This window comes from Protopterus annectens, chromosome 6.part0 (assembly GCF_019279795.1).
Source record: "Protopterus annectens isolate FY-2018-M chromosome 6.part0, PAN1.0, whole genome shotgun sequence".
NCBI lineage: Eukaryota > Metazoa > Chordata > Ceratodontiformes > Protopteridae > Protopterus > Protopterus annectens.
Genome location: NC_056737.1, coordinates 30530159 through 30554231, shown reverse-complemented (window position 1 = coordinate 30554231; position 24073 = coordinate 30530159). Strand labels below are relative to the sequence as shown.

The 24073-nt window shown below is 37.7% G+C and overlaps 1 protein-coding gene across 2 annotated transcripts in view; it reads left to right on the top strand.

Annotated features, from left to right (window-relative positions):
* The window catches only part of HEATR5A (HEAT repeat containing 5A), a 2570019-nt gene that overhangs the window by 449596 nt on the left and 2096350 nt on the right, over nt 1–24073 (top strand). For both annotated transcript variants that reach the window (XM_044073826.1, XM_044073825.1), the window contains exon 7: nt 22000–22249. In XM_044073826.1, the coding sequence (XP_043929761.1) occupies nt 22000–22249 (250 nt within the window). The remainder of the gene's footprint in view (nt 1–21999; nt 22250–24073) is intronic.

The window sequence follows — 24073 nt, the reverse complement described above, 5'->3', positions numbered from 1 at the left end:
TCCCTCAAGTACCTTTCTGTCTTCATTTCCTCAATTACTGGTGGTGCTTCCCTTGTTAATATCATTACACCCCTTCTCCCAGACCCTGAATAGCTCTCAAACTATCCTTTTCTAAACCCCATTTTATTTGTCTTGCTGTGCTTCATGGAATCCAAATCTGCCTCTGACTTATTTTTATTTATTTATTTGACATTTGTTAACCGGGTTGGTCCTACTGAGCTAAGCCCATTTTCAGAGGAGACATGAAGAGAAAAGCTCCAGATACTTATACAATTTTATGAAAATAAGCAAAGTAAAAATAAAGATGCAAAAATCAAACAATGGCAATGTGTAAAAGTTTACAAGTTTGAGAAATCCAAAATAAATTATATACATAACTATGCTAGATACAATAGACCAACACATGGGAAATAACTTTGTACATGTTCTAGAAGAAGTAGAGGAGGAAATAAGCAGTGGGGTCGTGACAATGGCACATCCATGATTTAGCTAGACAATTTTTTAGTTCTTTTTTGAAACTATTGAAGTGTGTAGTGCTTCTTATGTTGGGTGGGAGTGTGTTCCAGTTATGAGTTACTGAGTATTTGTGTAATACTTTCCCAGTAGTTTTATTGGGTTTGTGTATTTGAAGATGTTGGTCTGTGCTAGGGAGTGGGCGCATAGAGCATATGTAAACAATCCTACCCTGGTTTGTGATTTATTGATCTTTACTGTTAAAAAGAAGTGCGACTGCTAGCGATAGTGTGTAATGGAATTACAACGTTTGGCTTGCAGAGCTTGTACGGTCAGAACAACTTTACTGTACTTACTTTAGTATTCAGATGTATATTGCTTGTGTGATTTTTGTCATAGAAGTTGAATTCTGTGGTTACTGATTTTGATTATTCTTTTCTTTTACAATATTTTATTTGTTTGAAGCTTAATATGGATTCTTTAAATGAGTATGCAATTAACAATTTGCTAATTTATTTTATTTTACATTTGTTGACTGGGATAGTCCGACTGGATACATGTCCATTTTCACCGGAGGCCCGGGGAGAAAAACTCCAAGTCAAAAACATACAGTAATGTCATAAAATAATTGCATTTGACAGTCATATTACATACATTGATAGAGCAAGTAAGTTATATAGTCTCTCACATTTTTAAAATCACTTGAGTAAATACCAACAGAATAAGCGGTGAACCAACCACCCAGGACAAGTTGGTAATATACTCCTATGCTCTCAGCCAAAAACGCTGGCAATGTAGAATCAGCAAAAAGCAATATATGCAGACCAAACCATACACAGAGCTGCCACAGCGTGCTGAACAAGAAACGAAGACTCTTCTTGGTAAAAGTAGAAATCCTTTAATCAAAGCGAAATACAGGAACAAGAGAATAAAGCGCTTACGGCGGTACAACCGCTTCTTCAGATTTCATTTAAATGTAGCAAACAACTAGCTTATATTCAGGGCGGAACTCAACTCAATTAATTATATCTAATAATCAATTAGTATGCTTGTTGCTATGCAACTATTACTCGAAAAGTCAAATAACATTGTATGAAACTGTGCCTAAAACTCCTCAATACATAAAAGAAAGATTATCAACATGTAAAACACATGAACTAAGACATATCCAACTCTTAAAACTATTAGTAGTTAAAACATCATGAAAACAAACAATAAAACAATGAATCTGAACCATCTTTGCATGAATCGTTTCAGCATAAGAAAAATACAGATCAAAAAGATCACCATGTATTCAACGGTGTGTCCAGAAGCAATCAAAAGATGCTATCTAGTTTGACATTGTTGCTGCAAATAAGTCCCAAATGTACAAAATTTACACTTAAAATATTCTACAACACAACATCATAAACAATGCAAGTCTCAATCCTCAAAACAATCATATATAGTTTCGAAGTCATCCTACATATTCACATTCAGCAAAATGTTCCATAGTAATGGCAGAAAACGAATGTATCATATATATATATCTGTGGCATTTCTTCATATATATTAAATACCAAAATACTCACATTTAGTTAAATATGTCTCGCTAAACCAACTGTTATGAGACAGGAAGTTCAAGCTTGTCATTATCAGGTTACGCTCTGACGCCATAACGCTAAGGCTGTCAGGTTCAAATGTAGCTTAAAGCAACAGTAGATATATTTAATTTCTGTCATCACGTTCATTTTATGCTATAAATGAAATAACAATAGCGACTTGCTTCTATTGCATGTCCCGTCTGTTAAAACATTAAAATAGATGTCTATCGCATAAGCATATATAAATCCATCATGTTTGTACTCATTAATGAACGTAGACTCTCATACTCATCATGCTCTTGCAAATATGCGCCTCCTAATAAATATGGACAATAGTCCACATACGTATCCTATTCAAATGAATGGTTCATGCATCAAGTATGGGTCAACCAGCCTCTATGTATGGATTCTAAAGTATATCTGGAGCATATCATGCCGTATACTATAATCTAGAATTAAAGAAGCTATTACGGCTAGCATGAGAGAGCTCGAGCAATCGGCTCTCTAAAATCATGAATGCAGGATTCAAACTAGTATCCAATATAATTGCAGATCATAGCATGCATCCTAGAAAAGTCACGGACAAACATGTCCATGCACAAGAAATAAAGATGTATGTAAAAATATGCATAAATATAAAGTATAAGCAGATATGCATAATTGAATCTACCAAAATAATATGATGTGTATATATATGTCCCATATAAAAAAGTAGAAATAACTAAAAATGTATAACTGGTATACATAGCTGGAGTACCTATGCGTGGCATATACAAACTATGGACTAATACACTATACTTAGAAAAGACATTTATACATATAACATTAACAGCTGAAGAATACATAAAAAGTACATAAAAATATATATGCATTTATATATACATTTATTAGCACTTCTCTCACCCTTAGCACCTAAACAATGACATCAGGGATAAATCTTATTATGCTTTCATCGAGACAGTAGCACTGGCTTTAAGGATACTGAGCTATTTATCCCTGGTGTTAAGTGAGCTCCTAGTTTCAAGATCCACTGCAATTCCGCTGAGGCTAAAATGTTGTCCTTATTGCCCCCTCTATTGTTGTCAACCACTAACTGCAAAACCCTAAAAGTAAAACAATGTAACGGATGTTCTATTACATGTTTTGCAAGTGCATTGGTCTCTACCTTCCTTCTGATATCATAGAGGTGATTGTATATCCGTTCATGTAGTTTCCTCTTAGTCAGACCTACATAGAACGTTGTGCATTTAATGCATGTTGCAAGATATATAACATTAGTTGAATTGCAATTAGCATAAAAATGTGGTGTAAAAATATAATCCCTATTTGGATGTTTAAATGGCTGTTCCTTTGTGATATAACTGCATCTTCTGCAATTATAACATGGATAGGTGCCTTGTTTGTGTGAGACTACTGTAGAGTTCATAAAGGTCTCTAAAGAGGTACAAGCATCTATGCATAACATCCTTTTCAAATTCTTACTGTTCTTGTATACAAAACTAGGATGTTTACCTATAAATCTGCTGGTTGTAGGATCCATGATCAGCAAATGCCAATTATCACGAACAACCTTCTCTATCCTATTAATATCACTGGTATATGTAATTAGGAACCTGACCAGGCCACTGAAAATGGAACTTTTCTTGTTGTAACAAGAGTTCACTCGAGTTGTTGATCTATAAGTGGGGGGCATATCGTTAGATGTGACATCACCTAATATTCTATGTTTAGCACATTCAATCATTTCTATATCATACCCTCTACTCACAAATAGATCACATAGGATTGAGGCCTCCTTAGCAATATCATCTTCTTTACTACAAAGTCTCTTGACCCTTGAAAACTGACTACCTACGATCCCCTTAAAAACATGTCTGGGGTGCATGCTATCAAAAGTTAACAGCGAATTACGCCATAATGGTTTCCTATATAGAGTAGAAGTAATGCCTCCCTCAGATGTAAAACGTAAAGTCACATCTAAAAAGTCAATGTGTGTAGAAGATGATTCAACCGTGAATCTCAAGAAGCTGCTAGTGGCTTCCAGATTTCTAAAAAAGATGTTGAAGGATGATATATCACCTGCCCAGATGATAAGAATATCATCCACAAAACGTCTGTACAATTTGACATGTCTAAAGCTCTCATGTGGAAAGAGAAACTGTTTCTCCCACCAAAGGACGACCAAGTTGGCATAGGTATTGGCACAGGGGGTGCCCATGGCTACCCCCCATCTCTGCAAGTAATACCTATCTCCAAATAGAAACACATTGTTGTACAATATAAGCTCAAGTAACTGGCTTACAAGGATGTTTCTATCACTACTGTAGGTAGGTTCTTTGCTTAGAAGTTGTCTGATACTCTCTAACCCCTGAGTGTTCGGTATTGAAGTAAATAGACTTTTAACATCCAAAGTGATAAAAATGTGTTCCTGGCTCATATCTAACTTGGTGTCTTTCAAGGTGTCGAGAAGATCATAGGTATCTCTCAATATAGTTGTACAATTATTCACAATCGGTCTCAGCATGTCTTCAACTAATTTAGATATGTGAGCTGTTACCCAATGTTCACCTGATACTATAGGTCTATAAGGTATCGGTGTAATATTCTTGTGGATCTTAGGGAGGCCTTTAATAATGGGTATAACAGGAAACTCAATATGTATAAAGTTGTAAATCTCCTGATTTATCTGTCGACACATCAACAAATCATAGATGGTATCATGTACCCTATTTATGATTCGTAAAACATCTTTGTATTCTATAACGGTATAAGTATCTTCCTCAGATAATAGAGCTAACATGCCCGTTAGGTAGTCAGTGGTGTCAAGCATTACTACCCCTCCTGCCTTGTCCGCTGGTTTAATCACCACCCTCGGGTCCTTCATTAGATGTCTCAAGCTGTTAAACTCATCGGGGCTAAGGTTGTAATATCTTCCTTCTTTAGTATTACTTTGAAATATTTTATAATACTGATACTCACACCCTTTCAAAAAACTCTCTACATGGGGAGGCATAGGGGGTATGAACGTGCTCTTGGTTTTGTACCTTAGTGAATGTGAAGTATCTGATCCATCATTGATATTATTCTTGAAAAAAAGTTTCAAGCTGATGTTCCTGCAAAACATTCTTAGGTCAATCAATGTTTCTGTTAGTCTAGCATTAGTAGCTGGTATAAAATTGAGGCCTCTATTCAACACATTAACACTATGTGAGTCCAGAGATACATTAGAAAGATTAAACAAAATGCCATCTGTCAATTTATTTTCCTTCTGTTGAAAGGATGATGTTCCCCCGAATTCTTCCTTTGTGTCTCTGAGATCTTCCTCTGTTGAACTGATTGACCTGCTTCTTCAGATAAGGTAAAAAAGCACCAGTAGAGGAAGTCATTGTTAAGGTATTTTTAGGGATGGTGCCAGATGGATGTGCCATAGGTCGAGCACTGAAAGCTTCTTGATTCGGTGGAGGTGTGCCAGATAGTTCAATGGCTGCTGGAGAATCAGCAACTACTGCCCGAGGCATATTCCCTTCGTGAAGAGCAGCTGAAGTCAGGGAGGGTGAAGACTGAACTACACGGGCATAAGTGGAGCTGGAAGGGAAGGCTTTATCAGTCTGACCAGAAACAGATGTATGTTGAGCTCCTTGCTCAGCCTGATGTCGTGGCCAAACAAAAACCTGGCCTCTTTTAAAATCATTAAAGTCCCTTGTCAATTTCTTTTGTTTGGTGGTTTTCATCCTATCACTAAACAATTGAACTTGTGTTAATATATGTTTCACTTTATCTTTACAGAAGCTCGAAGGGAAGTGTTCATTTAGTTGTTTATATAAGATGTCAATCTTATCTCCTAGTTCCTTTTCCAAGGGTGTAAAATAATCTATTAGGAGTCTAGCATAGCTAAACCCAAGTTCAATGTTCAAGTCTTGCCAGCGTTTGAGCAGTTGTGGGTGGGAGTCCCCATAGGTGGGCATACAAAATACCCTCATCCCCCTGGGGACTATTTTAAAATGTAAACATGCTTCCAAATGAAGCCGCTGCCAAACATATTTCTGTTGTTGATAAAGATTATCTTCAAATTTTTTTAATAATGAAAAAAAGTAAGGTTCTCACCATTGTCTTGTATTTGTAACACATTTGTGTCTTGCAAAAGGTCCAGAGACAATAAAGGGTTGTCATTTGAATGAAACATACTTTTCCAATTCGATGGTGGATCCGTCCCAGTTGAAAAGTAGAGTCCATGGTGTACAACGCCGACCAAAAGCTTGGAAATAATATGGTAGAAAGAGTCGGTAACAAATTGTCAAGTGGTTCACTCACCAAAACAAGAAACCACAACCAACAGAATAAGCGGTGAACCAACCACCCAGGACAAGTTGGTAATATACTCCTATGCTGCTGGCAATGTAGAATCAGCAAAAGCAATATATGCAGACCAAACCATACACAGAGCTGCCACAGCGAAGACTCTTCTTGGTAAAAGTAGAAATCCTTTAATCAAAGCGAAATACAGGAACAAGAGAAAAAGCGCTTCACGTGGTACAACCGCTTCTTCAGATTTCATTTAAATGTAGCAAACAACTAGCTTATATTGTGATTAGGCGGAACTCAACTCAATTAATTATATCTAATAATCAATTAGTATGCTTGTTGCTATGCAACTATTACTCGAAAAGTCAAATAACATTGTAAAGATTATCAAACATGTAACGTTCCTGCTAAACACATGAACTAAGACATATCCAACTCTTAAAACTATTAGTAGTTAAAACATCATGAAAACAAACAATAAAACAATGAATCTGAACCATCTTTGCATGAATCGTTTCAGCATAAGAAAAATACAGATCAAAAAGATCACCATGTATTCAACGGTGTGTCCAGAAGCAATCAAAAGATGCTATCTAGTTTGACATTGTTGCTGCAAATAAGTCCCAAATGTACAAAATTTACACTTAAAATATTCTACAACACAACATCATAAACAATGCAAGTCTCAATCCTCAAAACAATCATATATAGTTTCGAAGTCATCCTACATATTCACATTCAGCAAAATGTTCCATAGTAATGGCAGAAAACGAATGTATCATATATATATATATCTGTGGCATTTCTTCATGGATATTAAATACCAAAATACTCACATTTAGTTAAATATGTCTCGCTAAACCAACTGATACGAAACAGGAAGTTCAAGCTTGTCATTATCAGGTTACGCCTGACGCCATAACGCTAAGGCTGTCAGGTTCAAATGTAGCTTAAAGCAACAGTAGATATATTTAATTTCTGTCATCACGTTCATTTTATGCTATAAATGAAATAACAATAGCGACTTGCTTCTATTGCATGTCCCGTCTGTTAAAACATTAAAATAGATGTCTATCGCATAAGCATATATAAATCCATCATGTTTGTACTCATTAGTGAACGAGACTCTCATACTCATCATGCTCTTGCAAATGTCGGCGTCTCCTAATAAATATGGACAATAGTCCACATACGTATCCTATTCAAATGAATGGTTCATGCATCAAGTATGGGTCAACCAGCCTCTATGTATGGATTCTAAAGTATATCTGGAGCATATCATGCCGTATACTATAATCTAGAATTAAATTAGCATGAGAGAGCTCGAGCAATCGGCTCTCTAAAATCATGAATGCAGGATTCAAACTAGTATCCAATATAATTGCAGATCATAGCATGCATCCTAGAAAAGTCACGGACAAACATGTCCATGCACAAGAAATAAAGATTGGCCTGGTCAGGTTCCTAATTACATATACCAGTGATATTAATAGGATAGAGAAGGTTGTTCGTGATAATTGGCATTTGCTGATCATGGATCCTACAACCAGCAGATTTATAGGTAAACATCCTAGTTTTGTATACAAGAACAGTAAGAATTTGAAAAGGATGTTATGCATAGATGCTTGTACCTCTTTAGAGACCTTTATGAACTCTACAGTAGTCTCACACAAACAAGGCACCTATCCATGTTATAATTGCAGAAGATGCAGTTATATCACAAAGGAACAGCCATTTAAACATCCAAATAGGGATTATATTTTTACACCACATTTTTATGCTAATTGCAATTCAACTAATGTTATATATCTTGCAACATGCATTAAATGCACAACGTTCTATGTAGGTCTGACTAAGAGGAAACTACATGAACGGATATACAATCACCTCTATGATATCAGAAGGAAGGTAGAGACCAATGCACTTGCAAAACATGTAATAGAACATCCGTTACATTGTTTTACTTTTAGGGTTTTGCAGTTAGTGGTTGACAACAATAGAGGGGGCAATAAGGACAACATTTTAGCCTCAGCGGAATTGCAGTGGATCTTGAAACTAGCACCAGGGATAAATAGCTCAGTATCCTTAAAGCCAGTGCTACTGTCTCGATGAAAGCATAATAAGATTTATCCCTGATGTCATTGTTTAGGTGCTAAGGGTGAGAGAAGTGCTAATAAATGTATATATAAATGCATATATATTTTTATGTACTTTTTATGTATTCTTCAGCTGTTAATGTTATATGTATAAATATCTTTTCTAAGTATAGTGTATTAGTCCATAGTTTGTATATGCCACGCATAGGTACTCCAGCTATGTATACCAGTTATACATTTTTAGTTATTTCTACTTTTTTATATGGGACATATATATACACATCATATTATTTTGGTAGATTCAATTATGCATATCTGCTTATACTTTATATTTCGCATGCATATTTTTACATACATCTTTATTTCTTGTGCATGGACATGTTTGTCCGTGACTTTTCTAGGATGCATGCTATGATCTGCAATTATATTGGATACTAGTTTGAATCCTGCATTCATGATTTTAGAGAGCCGATTGCTCGAGCTCTCTCATGCTAGCCGTAATAGCTTCTTTAATTCTAGATTATAGTATACGGCATGATATGCTCCAGATATACTTTAGAATCCATACATAGAGGCTGGTTGACCCATACTTGATGCATGAACCATTCATTTGAATAGATGTGGACTATTGTCCATATTTATTAGGAGCATGATGAGTATGAGAGTCTACGCTCATTAATGAGTACAAACATGATGGATTTATATATGCTTATGCGATAGACATCTATTTTAATGTTTTAACAGACGGGACATGCAATAGAAGCAAGTCGCTATTGTTATTTCATTTATAGCATAAATGACAGAAATTAAATATATCTACTGTTGCTTTCATTTGAACCTGACAGCCTTAGATAATGACAAGCTTGAACTTCCTGTCTCATAACAGTTGGTTTACATATTTAACTAAATGTGAGTATTTTGGTATTTAATATATATGAAGAAATGCCACAGATATATATATATGATACATTCGTTTTCTGCCATTACTATGGAACATTTTGCTGAATGTGAATATGTAGGATGACCTATATATGATTGTTTTGAGGATTGAGACTTGCATTGTTTATGATGTTGTGTTGTAGAATATTTTATGTAAATTTTGTATATTTGGGACTTATTTGCAGCAACAATGTCAAACTAGATAGCATCTTTTGATTGCTTCTGGACACACCGTTGAATACATGGTGATCTTTTTGATTTGTATTTTTCTTATGCTGAAACGATTCATGCAAAGATGGTTCAGACTCATTGTTTTATTGTTTGGTTTCATGATGTTTTAACTACTAATAGTTTTAAGAGTTGGATATGTCTTAGTTCATGTGTTTTACATGTTTGATAATCTTTGAGCGACCTTTTATGTATTGAGGAGTTTTAGGCACAGTTTCATACAATGTTATTTGACTTTTAATTGATTATTAGATATAATTAATTGAGTTGAGTAGTTGTTTGCTACATTTAAATGAAAATTTCTCTTGTTCCTGTATTTCGCTTTGATTAAAGGATTTCTGGCAGCTCTGTGTATGGTTTGGTCTGCATATATTGCTTTTGCTGATTCTACATTGCCAGCGCTGAGAGCATAGGAGTATATTACCAACTTGTCCTGGGTGGTTGGTTCACCGCTTATTCTGTTGGTTGTGGTTTCTTGTTTTGGTGAGTGAACCACTTGACAATTTGTTACCGACTCTTTCTACCACACTTGAGTAAATAGACAAACAATTGATGTCATAGTACGTAAGTTGTAGAGAAAGAGCTAATTAGGATTAGAACAGGGACATAACCAGTGAGTTTTAAAGTATAGCTTAAGACTTTTTTGAATAGAGTTAGAAAGGATTCTAGAGTAAGATCTGCTGGTAATGAGTTCCAGGTTTTACCAACAGAGTTGGCAAATAGGGAGTCCCCAGCGGAGTTAATGGCTTTGAATGTTTGAACCAGCAGTCTATTGGATGAGCGAAGTGGCCTCAGGTTACTATAGGGGCTGATATTAAGTGCAGGTGTATTTTCAGGATGGTTGAGAACTTTATGAGCCACACTAAGCTGGTTGTACTGGAGTAGGCTAGGCAATTCTAGCCACCTTAGAAGATTAAGGTTGTAGTAGTGGTGTGTCCTGTATGCCACGCCAGTTGCAAATCTAGCAGTGTGGTTCTAACAGCTAGGAAGTTTGTTAAGAGAGGATTTGTTCAAGTTGGCGAGTAAAAGGGTGGCATAGAGGAGAGTGGAGAGTAGATGGGAACACGCAATAGCAGTCCTAGCAGGTGGAGTAAGGAAGGGTTTAATCTTGTAGGGAGCCAAGTTTCTTATTAATGGTTTTAATAGTTTGATTCACATGCATATCAAATTTGCGGTTGTTGTCTGCTATAATGCCTAAGAGTTTGGTATGGGCATCTGGGGAAATAATGGTGCCTTTATTAGATGTTATGTTGAAGGAGAGTGAGGCGGACTTATAAGTGGGAGAGAAAAGAAGCAGTTTTGTTTTGTTGGGGTTTAAGATCAACAGATGATTAGATAGCCAGTTTTCGACTGTGTTGAAAGTATTCTGGGTTAATGTCAATAGTTTAGTCGGGGCAGAGGCTGAACAAATCAAAGTGGAGTTATCCGCATATTGAATGCAGGTTGTATTTGGGATGACAGTGTGAAGGTCATTAATAAAGATGGAAAAAAGTAGTGGTCCAAGTATAAAGCCCTATGAGACACCTAGGGTGATGGGTAGACTGGTTGACAGTTTGTCTTGCGATAGGACAGCCTATTCTCTACCGCACAGGTAAGATTGAAACCATTGGATAGCATGGCTATTTAAGGAGATTGCCTTCAGAGAATTGATGAGTAGTTGGTGGTAAACCATATTGAAGACTTTGGAGAGATAGTTTGTTGCTATTTTGGTTGTGGTTTATGGTGTTTGGGAAAGATAGGAGTGCTGAGGTGGTACTATGGTATGGTCTAAAGCCATGGTGAGAATCCGTCAACAGCTTGTTCTGAATACAGTGGTGCAGAAGTTGTTTATGGATACATTTCTCCATAATTTTTGCCAGTGGTGACAGAATAGCTATGGGTCTGAAGTTTGACAGTTCAATGGAGCTGCCTCCTTTATGGAGTGGAATAACATGAGATATTTTTCAGATGGATGGGATGGTGGCTTTGGATATAGTTCTGTTAATTAAGATGGAGATGGGGTAGTCTGTGGCATCTTCAGCTTTTTGCAGATACTCCACAGGGAGGAGGTCAGCAGCTAGAGTGGTTGATTTTAGTTTCTTGAGTAGGGCTCAGATAAGCGGAGTGGAAACAGGATGAAAGCTAAAGGAAAGTTGGTTAATGGATATAGCAACATCTGAATTAGAGCCGTTAGGAGTTAGTGGATTAGCTAGGGACTGAATAGTCTCAGTGAAGAAACTATTGAAATAATTAGCAGTATCCTCTAGGGATTTGTTGTTAGAGGCTTTGGGGTAGGGGTGGTGGTTTGACCTGGGTGAAGATGTTTATTAATTCCTGCCCAAAACTTGTTGGGTTTGTTTTGATGTATCTGTTGAAGGTGGCAGTAGTAGTTTTTTTGTCTAGTATAATAGATTTTTTTTATGTTGTTCCTAAGCTGTTTATATCTAAGGTGATCTAGTGAGGCTTTTGTGGCACGTCAAGTGTCCCATGCTTTATTTCTAAGTAAGATTTTAGATTTGGTGTCTTTTGAAAGCCATGGTGCAACTTTATTTTTGGTACTAATGGAGCGAGCAGGTGCGTGAGAATCAAAGATAGCACGGAATTTGGTATTAAAGTAAGTGACCGCATTGTCCAGTGATAGGTGCTTTAGGATGGACCAATTGCATGCCTTGAGTTCATTTTGGAAGTGGGTGAGGTTAAAGTTCTTATTGTTTCTGACAGTCTTACAGTTGGGTTGGTGGGAGTTGTCTGACTTGTGCTTGATCACATAGCTAAGAAAGTGATCACTTAGGTCGTCTGGGAGGGTCCCAGACTTGCACATATTGGATTGGCTATTGATAAATATCCAGTCTAGGATACTCTTTTTGTTATTGGGTTTGTCCTGGTGGTGGAGGTTATGATCTGTGTAAAGCCATATAGGTTTACATGAGTTGTAGGGGATTCTGAGGAACAGGTGTTCCAATCAATGTTGAAATCACAAAGCACAATGATTTCTTGGGGGTAGGTACTGGATAACCAGCAGAGGATGTCCTCTAAGGTGTTTGTATTATTACCTGGGTGAATGCAGATACAGATAGTGTTTATGCATTTGTTTTTGTTGATTTGAAGTTTGGTAATAAGAATTCCTGGATTGTTAATATGGGGTGGTAGAAGGGATACCATAGTAACCTTTAGTGTAGTTTTATAGAGTATGGCTATCCCACCACCCTTCCTAGTAGTGTGGTCTAAGTATATTGTACCCTGGTGGTAATACCTCGTTGTCCTTAGTTGCCGGTTTTAGCCAGGTTTCTGTAAGACAAAGTATATCAGGGGAGTAAACTTCTAAGAGGGCGTGCAGGTTATGGACCTGATGTTTAGATGACAGGCCAGGAAAGAATTGGGGGGGGGGCTATTTGTCAGTGTAATGTTAGCAGGATTAATAGTGTGGGAGCTGGGTTTCAGCAGATGAGGATGGGCCAGGGTTTGGGTGGATGTCCCCATCCTCTTTAAGGTTATAATGTACGCTAACAATGAGTTTCAGTATTTTATTTATACGTTTTTGAAAATGTTTGGTTTTGGGCTTGATATATCTGGGCCTAATAGGTTGATAGTGTTTAGGAGTTAGGTATGAGCTGAATTATGAAGTGGCTAATGTTGTTTGATGTTGATGGGGGAGGGTTTGGGATTTTGGGGAGTTAAATCCTATGAATTGCTGGTTTTAATAGGTGGTGAGGAGATACAGAATGAGCAACAGAGGTAGTAGAGAAAATAATGGCAAAGATTTGGGTGATAACATTTTGACTGGCTGGGACAATACGTCAGTATTAAATTTAGAACAGGAATCTATAAGAAGACTAGGAGGTTAGTGGATGGGGTAGTGGTATTAATTAGGAGGTATATCCCTGATTGATTGTAGAGAAAGGAGTGTGGCTTTAGTCCTTTAAATTTGGCGCCACAGGGGGTGGTTGGGATTTGGGGGCAGGGTGAGGCACGGAGTAAGCCCGAGCGCATCGGGACGTAACCAGACCACAAGATTCTTCAAACCCGTGCATGTAAGGTAAGTGATTATAGTGTAAAACTGTTATATTTTTCTGTTTATTTTCCCTTTAGCATTATGCTGCCGAGTTAGGATTTCCGTTTGGGGGACTGAAATAGTTACAATATGTCACTAGTTATTGTTTGCACTAGCGACTGTGATATAGCCAAGTTTTAAGGAGTATGGTAACTTTATGAGAGGTCAGGTGCTTTTTAGCAGTGCCATAGACCGAGTTCAGAACAAATACATACAGTACATATGGAGAAAGTTTTTGATAGTAACCTTAAACAGTCCTAATGCACAAATATCTTGTGTAGTGTAATAACTGATGTTTATATTTAAAGGTAACAGCTGTTAACATGGGTGATCTGTGTTCCTTGTGTCAAAAGTTGGATGATTTGCTTACCATTGTTAGAAGTAAATCTAGACTTGATGATGTTTGTAACTGTGCAATTGGCACGGCTTGGAGAATTGTTGTTAAATATATTAATTGATTTGGTTCAATTATTTAGCACAGACATGTTTTTAATTTGCTAATGTTTCACTTCTTTTTTCAGTCAGTATGTGTAACAATTCTATATTAATTAGAGATGTCATTTACGTGTGTGGCTCAGTTCCAAACTCATTTATTTTTTTTATGTTCAGTGTTTCACAGTACGTCTGTCATCTGCTATCATGAATAAACGTCTTGCTGTATTGGTATTTTCACAACAGCTTACCTATCATATATTTTTTTAAATTGAATAACCAACTTTTATCTTCATTTGTTACAGTCATATTAACTGGGGAACTCATTCACAAGCTCTGCCCTTCTTACTTTTGTCATGTACTTCATGATTGTTCTACTCTCTACTGCTGCTTATGCAGTCTTCCTTTAACCAGGTTTGAAACGGCTGCACTGCAGTTCCAGCAATCATATAAAATCCAGTAGCTCAGATGTAAGCTTTGACTTTTTTTAATACGTAAGAAACCTGTACCAGCCACTTTTAGTTTAGTTTAAACTTACTCTGTAACTCAGGAACTCAAGAGCTAACTGTACTATAGTTGTGTGCCTTGCAGTTATTCTAATGCCTGTTGGTGAGTATGTGCAGAATATATTAAATTAAGTCTTTATTATAAACTTCAGTGGAGTAGCAGTTCAGTTACATCTGCAGCAGTTTACATGCAACGTTCTCCCACTTCAACATATATAGGGACAAATGCGTTAACACTGATGGGGATTCCAAGCTTCCAGCCAACCAGATACTACTCTCTTCTTACATACCCATTCCCCAAGTCTAACATTATAACTCTAGGTGCCTCCTCTTCTGTTTCGGCTACTCACATGAATGGTTTGTTTTTCCCTGAGTTGCGCTGTGTTGTTCATCAATGTACTAAGTAAATCCAAAGTTACACACTTTTTGTTTAGCTAGCAAGTTGTGTAGAAGGAAAAAACAAACTGTACCTTGTTTGAAAAGTCGCTCTACAATTATTAAAAAAAAGACAGGTTCTACCTGTACTAGTCACCTGTTAATAAATCTATTTATCTTCTTGTAATATTGAAATTCCATGATTTTTCATAACTTTCCCCCCTTTTTTGGCCGTATTAGAAGTTTTACTTATTTGTTTTTTTTTAAGCAATATATGGTACCACAAACACACAGAGCTTACACATTCCTAACCCATCATGCTTGAAAAACAACAGTTAATCCCTTTCTTATTACATGGCTTCTCAATCCTAACCAACGTACAAGCCAACCAACTAGTCATACTGAAGCAGTGGTATAATAAAATTTTCACAACCTTTGCCTCTTGTCTCCACATTAGCACTCACCACTATGTAATCCATTCATTGATAATTTGGTGCAATGATACAGTGTTACAGTGATACAAGCCAACTCAGCAGTTATGCTGCACCAGTCAAAACCTTCTTCTTATATAAAATTTGACAGCTGTTAGGATGGCTGTGTCTGCGCCATTCACGTAGCTAAACACTGAAATATTTAAGCAAACTTTATACAATAAGCTTCTCAAATCCCTAGATGTGGGGGGGTTGGCATAATGATTAATGTGTTTACCTCACAGACATAAGGTTAAAATTTGATTTTCACCTTTGGTCACCGTTTGGAAATTGACTAGGTGTGTAATGGTCTTTTTTGAGATGTCTGTAAACTTCAGGTTATCACTTCATCTGTCTTCCGTTTCTTACATTTTTCCTTTTAACTCCTCTTGTTTTGCCTCCATAGCTACAAGTTTTGTTTTTGTGTCCCTGATATCCTCGGTTAACATCTGCACTGCATCACAGAGGTTTGTAAACCCTCTTCCTGTTCCCATCACGGTATTAGAAACCCAAAAGATTTGGAGACATTAAAAAAGGTTTATAAACTCTTTTCAGTTTCTTCATTACTTTTGCTGTTGTACTCGACATATTCTTCTAGAACACGCTGTCCTATTATGTCTTCAGAATGTAACCTGGGCTGCGAACCAGAAGCATAGTTTTACTTGTACTAGAAGGGACTTCAGAGACATTTGCAAACAGCAAAACTTCAGTTTTAAATTTGTTTTAACTTTTTTTCAGTTTTCATTTACTTGAATCATGACTAAAACAAAACTTCTACTATTGCTGAGATAAATTTTGCTGGTACTTTCAAAGCTCCGCACAGTAGTAGAAAGTTATAGCCAATGCACTGCTTGGAGATTGCAAGAAAATACTTATATTGCTTATTTATTATTTATCTGGGTGAGAGAGGTGATCCATGGATCCTTTCAAGCCACAGCAAAGGCCACTGCCTGGTATCTGTCTACCTTGTAATTTTAGGTGACAACATTGCAGATAGACATTGTGCATCAGTAATAGTGTGACATCCAGATGCAGTTTGGATTTGTACAATATGATAAACTGTTGTAAGCTTTAGTCATCTGATTTGTGGGCAAAAAAATGAGTCAACATGCTACAACACAGTTTAATACCTAGAAGCCATACATACAATTTTAAAAATCTTCTGCGTTCTAGTATATCTCATCTTATTGTACAGTTTCAACAATATGGTGACATTAACTGAATATTTCATCACAGACCAGATTCCAGAGATAACAGGAGCTACTGAAAGACTGTTCAAGTAGTTGTATAGTTGTATTTAAATCATATTAGTCAATTGCAAGTTTCTGCTGTTTACATAAAATGAACCTTGCTGTATTCCTTACTGTGACTAATAGAACAAACAGATCACTTGTGGAGTAAAGCAGGGTGTTTTTTTTTTAGTCCAGTGGTACTTATAAGCCATGGAATCCTCATGACTCATAGCAGTACTGTAGTTTTTGATATCCTCAGGTACACCTTGTTGGTCAGTCTTGGTGGAGCCTTGTGTCTACTTCTTGGACACAGGCTGGGTATGACATACTAGGTAACTTGAGATCAGAAACCATGTGATCTTCAAGGGTATGACTCTGTCTAGGGAGGTATACTGCATTTGCCATGCTCATGGGACTTTGTATGGTTGTCTTGGTCTTCTTTACCATGTCCCTGATGTTTATAACTGCACTAGATCCACTTACCACCACCAGGTTAGTTGGGTAAAGCTAAGTCCTTCCCACCAAGGTAGGGCCATCAGATAGCTCATCCTTTTCCCTCTTGGCTACTTCTGTTATGTGCTTAAACTGTTTTTTGCACTAAGGTATAGAATTGCACAGAGAGAAGCCTTATCTTTGTGCTGGTAAGCTGGTTAGATTTAACAGCATTTTTTTTGTTTATGGTTACCAACCCCTCCTTACCTGTCATATGCCATTTCAACATTATGAATGGAGAAGGGTGATGGCTCGGTGACCCAGGTTAGGACACCAATGCAGTGGCCAGTGCAGAACATTTTATTTTGTTGCATACTCTTTCCCTTATGCCTTGTGCGCAGTACATATCATTGATTTTACATGCATGTGCAGCCAGACTTGCTCCTTCTGATGTGATGTAGATCTCTTTCCTTCGCGTGTCATTCAAAGGACATGGATAGCAGGGAGTGTTGTGCCATCCCCTTTCCGAAGGCAGAGAGAGAGAGAGATGGGAAGGATGACCATCAGCCATTCATCTTTCTTTCTTCTTCCTGACCTTCTTTGACCAAAAATGGTAGTCAGACCTAGATTACGGTTATTGGTTGACCTTCTTCCATATCAGAACTGCCCTGACCTGACCCGACCCAAAGATAAGGAGCGGTCCAGTGAGAGAGAGAAGAGAGTGTGTGTGTGTGTGTGTGTGTGTGTGTGTGTGTGTGTGTGTGTGTGTGTGTGTGTGTGTGTGTGTGTCAGAAGCCATGTATAAAAGAATTGCATGTTGGAAGGAGACAGGTTTGGTGAAAGAATCTAGACATCTGATGACTTAATGAAATCAGTATGATGCAAATCTTATGTGACCCCCTTTGGTAAAGACTGGAAATGGTAGCATTTGTGAAATATAGCACATTCTGAGGTACTGAAGTAGTCAAAACCAAAGGGATATGTTGAATAACAGTGAAATAATTAGAATATGATGAAGGTGGTGGGAAGGATAGGTAACAAAAAGTATATTCTAGTAAATTAGCTCTTCTGTTAAGCTAAGCATGAAGAATAATGATAGGGATAAACGTGACAATGGATAGACAGCAGCAGATAATTGTAAACAGGATCTTTTGTGTTATCTTTTACCTTGAACAGAGAGCAGCTGGAGCAAAAGGAGTATATCACCAGTATGTGGTTCTGTTCAAGATGTGCTTAGGGCAGGTATGAGCCTAGCATTGAGCAGCATTCTATCCTATCCAAGGGTGATGCTGCGCAGAAATTTATTGGCTTCGATAATTGACTTATTTTTTGGTGTCATTCAAAGAGAGTCCAATATTTGTCACCTTGGGAGGATATGATAAAACATACCATGCTTCTTCTCCTGGGATGACCTGCATTTGTCTCCTTTAGGGTTTTGATTATTGGCAAAGACATTGTGCACCTCCATAGTGCCTTTTTTAGGCAATGTCAGCCTGATAAACCTACTGGCATAACAAAACCAGCAAAAAGAAAATATGTAGGTATTACTTACCAGTACTGGGAGTCTTAACAAGAAACTCCACTCTCTCCAAGTTGTACATGTGGTGGAGGACATTGATGCCTGTGCAGAGATTGTGATTTGTTTGTGTCTTTCGGCTTTTCTCAGTTAGGAGTCGCCACAGCTGAACTCCGGTCCGCTAATGATTGGCAGTAGATTTTTATGTGCCGAGTTGCCGGCCCTGACGCACAACCTTCAACGAAGGTACGCCCATTCATGCATATCTCCACACAGAAGACGCTCTAGCTGAGAATCGAACAGGACAACATCTTACTGTGAGGCGGCAATGCTACAGCAGCACCACCACCGCAGTTCCTGTGCAGAGATTGTGATATGGTTTAAATAAGTGGAGAACACACTGTCTTTGTAAAGCTATAAGGCTTTCCACACATTTAGACCCACTGCTGCACAGGCGGTGAAAAAGGGAGAATTGTCTCATTTCTACATCCAGAAGACACTTAAGTCAAGGCTGATAAAGCAACAAGGCGAACTAGAGTTTCTCCGAGTCCAAATAACCATTAGAAAGCTCAGGTACCATATATTAGCTAGTTAAAGAACTCCCTGTATTACACAAGAAAGCCACAACAGTTATGTATAGGAACTAGAATCACTATTTAACCCAGTACCATTTTCCCAGGTCATCTAAAATAGTCAGCTGTAGGCTGTGCAAACTACACCACCACTAATTCCCAATTCAGAGATTCCTGGACTTTGTCAGTACAAATACCCTAGAGCAATTAGTCAGAGTACCCACTAGGGTGATTGACATCGTGGATCTTGTCCTTACTCATATGTGAGCATCATGGACCATCCATTGTGTATTTTAGTCACTTGTTAAGTGTGACCATAAAGCAGTCTCCTTCGAAATAAAATTGAAACCAGACATCCTTCCACCCAAGGTACCTTTAGAAGTTTCTTTAAGACCAACTGCCTACTCTTAAGTGATACATTGGCAGGTTTCAAATCCTCACCAAACTCAGCTAACTCAGTTAAATACACGGAAATGTGCACCACCACTCTAAACCAGCATGTAAGCAGCTGCACAGATACAGCTACGTATAGCCCATAGGAACAAGTGCAAGGCAACCCCCAGAAACAAACCCACATGGTGGAACCTTAATATCAACAAGCTTTATAATAAAAGAAAAAAAAATTGACCAACATTTAGAAGAGTAATTCTCAGAATGTTAGAACCCTTGTCACTGAAATAAAACATCAGGAGTTTAATAAAATTTACCAAAGCCAAGTTTGAGGCTGAAAGCTACTCAAGCCAAATGCAATCACAAATCATTTTTTTAGTTATGTTTGTCATCTCTAAAGCACAAAACAGCAATGCTGTTAGCTGATTGTGAACAATGTTTCATACACTGAGGCTGAAGATTTAAGCAAACCTACTGGCTGATAAATTTAACAATAACTTGACCCCAGTCTCCCATCCATGTGTCTTTCAAGATATACCTGAAACTGGCTCACCTCCAGCTATCACACAAGACCAAGTCTGAAAACTATTATGAAAAGCTAAAAGTAATGCATTAATGGGTCCTAGCAATATGCCTGGATGCATCTTAAATAGCATTAGGCATGATTTAGCCACACCACTGACAACACTGTTCAGTCTTAGCTTCCATACAGGTTTTGTACCAAGCAGATGGAGAACAGCTGCAGTCATTCACCTGTGTAAGGAAGGACCTTCCACAGACACAGGTAGTTATAGACCCATAAGTTTAATTAGCCTCATATGCTAAGCCATGGAAAGACTGATCATGGAACTGATTAGTCAGGACATAGTGAAGCCTGCAAACACTGGACCCCGTTGCAGTTTGGATTCATCAAGGACAGGTCATGTTTAGCCAACCTGTTTTTTTTTTTTTTTTTTTTTATATAAATGAAGGTAAAATGGTACACACCTCATAACTTGACCTGACCAATGCTTTTGGCATAGTAGAAAAGGTAAATAAACCCCAATGTCACCAGCTGGATTACCAATTTGCTGACAGGATGCAGAAAGACAAAATAGGGAAAGTTACCTCCACAAAGGGACAAGTCACCAGTGGAGTCCCCCAGTGTTCTCTGCTGGGACCCCTCCTGTTTGGTATCTACTTTCCTGAAGTAAAAGCTAGTACCAAAGGGCACTGGCTGGCCAGGTTTGCAGGTGACTGCAAGCTACAAGCAGTCGTTAAATCCCCAAATTAATTCACCATCCAGCAAGAATATTTGTACCAAATAAATAACTAGTGCCAAAATCATGGACTGAAACTAAGTGCCAAAAAATGCCTTACTGTAACCTTTGGGAAATCAACAACCCTAGGGAACTACCACTTTGACATTATGCCCCTAAGAATTGACCCAGTTGTTCGAGATTTGGGAACTTATGTGGACAGTGGCCTAAATTTTAACCAACAGGTGTCCATTGTTGTAAGAAAGTCCTATATTCCACTGCCTATAAACAAAGGGATTGTGTCTAGATGTAGGGATGTCATTGTGCCCCTTTACACAGGATACAAGACCAAAACAACATGTTCTGTATAGACCGACACAAAGCCCTGCCACTATACTCCGTATCATATAGGCTGCTAAGAGGTGACGTGTCTAGCATATGAAGCATCCTTCTACCCGACAAAATACTAATGGAATGGTGAGATGGCATCAGATATACTGTGTCTAAGAATCTAAACCTCTTCTGTAACAACAGAACAGTTTGGAGGGGTAGTTATATCTTGCAGAGGGTACAGCTGCTGTAGGACAGACTCCCATCCACATAAAACAAAGTTCATCACTAACCATATTCAAACATGACTTTGATCTGTGTATGGAAAAATAGAGAAAAATTTACCCAGGAGTCTCCCCTGTACTACTAATGGACAGAGGCAGGTCCTAAGTGCTTTATCCCATGCATGAGTCCCCTCAAATTATCTATGGTGTGATCCCAGTTATTATAGTTGTTATAATTAGGGGTAATATATAATTATCAACCATGGGATGGGAAAGACCCATCTCTAACCAAATGGGATATGTTAATTCAAGCACAAAAAGGAAAATTAGCTAGGTTTAAAATGGTCTGCAAGGACAGCTAGCATAGTACTTAACTATAAACATATGTGTCTGCATACTGTCATTCCCTATAGGAGAACATCTGTGGACATTTATTTATTTATTATCTTGGACAGCACTAGAACCTAAACCCCAATCAGCTGGTGTGGCAGAAGTGTCTCATTTACCTGAGCTTTCTTTGTCACTTGATTAGACCACACTTTTCTCTTTTAGCTATTTTTTCATGCTTGTTTTACCTATGTTTAAAGAAGATGTTGTATAACTTTAAGTGCATAATTGTTTGATTAAAATATATTTTTCTATCACTTGTAGGCATATATTGCATTTGTTTCTACTCTTGGAGGGCCATGGCTGGAAAGGAACTTTTGTACTTTACTTGAGCATATTCTGGAGTTGGTGTCACATCCAAAAGCTACACAGACACAGATGGATGCAGTCCTGTGCCGGCGATGTGTGTCTTTTATACTTCGAGCAACACTGGGACGCCTTCTAGGAGAGAGAGCTCAAATTGCTGCATCCAAAGAGATATGCCAGGCAGTTGGGAAACAAAAGAAAGCCATAGGTAAGGTTTGTTGATCTTTGCTGCTAAGTTGTAGTGTTCAACTCCCATCTATGTGGACTGGAAAACAGAATACATAGGGATGTTTACATATATGTTTTTTTTACAACTACCTTCCTGAACAATTTTTACAGTGGCATTCTGATTTCTCCTTTGTTCTGTAGTTGTAAAATGTAATTCTGTGTACTGCAGGTTAAATCATGACACACAAGGTAGGAATGGGATGAGAAGTAAAGCTGGTGGAATGGTCAGAAGTATGACAGTTTACGTTACTGCATACCAATTCAGAATAAACTACAGGGACTTATGGATTTGGACCACAAATCATTGGAGAACAGTAGCAACTAAAGCTAAAAGGGGACCAAAAGGGAGCAGGCATTATGTGACATCAGCATTGTATGATCTTAAAGTAAGGTAAAAGAGAGGAACACCATTACCGAGATGTGCTGGAAGGGGTAAAACCATTAGGAGATGGGAAGTTATTTCCTCTGCAGATGGTTGATCAAATATCATAACCACTGAGACATATAAAGAATGGTGTCAAAATGATTTTAGAACTCTGTTAGAAGGAGAGTTACTGCCTGTCCCTCTTTATGCAGAATAGTCCCCATGTGGGTGTTTTTCCTGCAGTAAATCATGAAAATGGCAAATATCCTGAAATTTTAGGACAAAAAAATTATTTCCTGACTTTCATCTAATAGTTACATTAAACAATTAGTTTGTAACTGAAATACCTTAATATTGAATGAAACAACTGAAATGTTTCAAATTCTACATTTTGGCAATAAAGTGAAGGCCAGTCTTTTGCTGTGGTGATGGGTATGATTTGACCTGCAAAATCTTAATTTCCCATGAAAAATATGCCTCTTTATGCACTTAAAAAGATGACAGCCCTAGTTATAAGCCATATGAAAAGTAATGAAAGTCACTATTTGTAAAGGAAGGTGGTTGCGCAGAATAAATTTTAAAATATCCGAGTGGGTAAAGTGGAGGGTAAGATGGTTGGTGTATTTCTGAAGTGCATTTTTGAAGGGAAACTAAGATGTCGTTGTTGATAGAGACTAGGTGGTAAAAGGCAATATGGGAAGGGATATTTTAATACTGGAGGTGACAGATGAATGGAACAACATTCCTGAAAAATTTGTGAAATCTGAAGCATAAAGGTAGTTTAGACCTTTGAGAGTAGGACATGGGCAGCTTTTCTTGTTGAGGTGGGAAGAATTAGGGTTTTTGGGTTGACAAAGCCTGGTAGCTTATCTTTTAAGGACATAAATATACAGTCTGCATGGACCAACTCAGTGATGGATCTAAAATCTAAAATATTAGGAGTATATAGTGTGGAAATGGCTTTTGTGCATCAAAAATATTTGCCCTGTATAAATGTTTGCATTTGATTTTAAATTCTGCCTTTGACAACCTTTTGCTTCTCACTGTGAGTCGTATTGTTTTGCACTGCAGTGTACTGTGTTAGATGCAAGTGGAAGGTAAAAAAAGTGAATAGGATGTTGTGCTGACCATAAAAATAGCAGTATTTTTGTTATGGTAAGCTTCACAGACTTTTTGTACTGTGTTGGATTTTTGCTGCTGTTCTCGTAGGCATTTTCTAATTCTTCTCAGTTAAGAGCTGTCACTCCCTTAGCCTAACAGTTAAGGCATTGGAGTCTGACAGAGTATTTGGAAGTTGGACTATAGCTGTACTCTATACTGCAGTGTTCAACACACTGCTTTTATTTTCTTTATTCATGATTTGTGTAGTTGCAGTTTCTTAGTAGAAAATAAGGCATCAAAGGCTGAGAGTAAAAGCACTTTAATATCCACAAATCCACA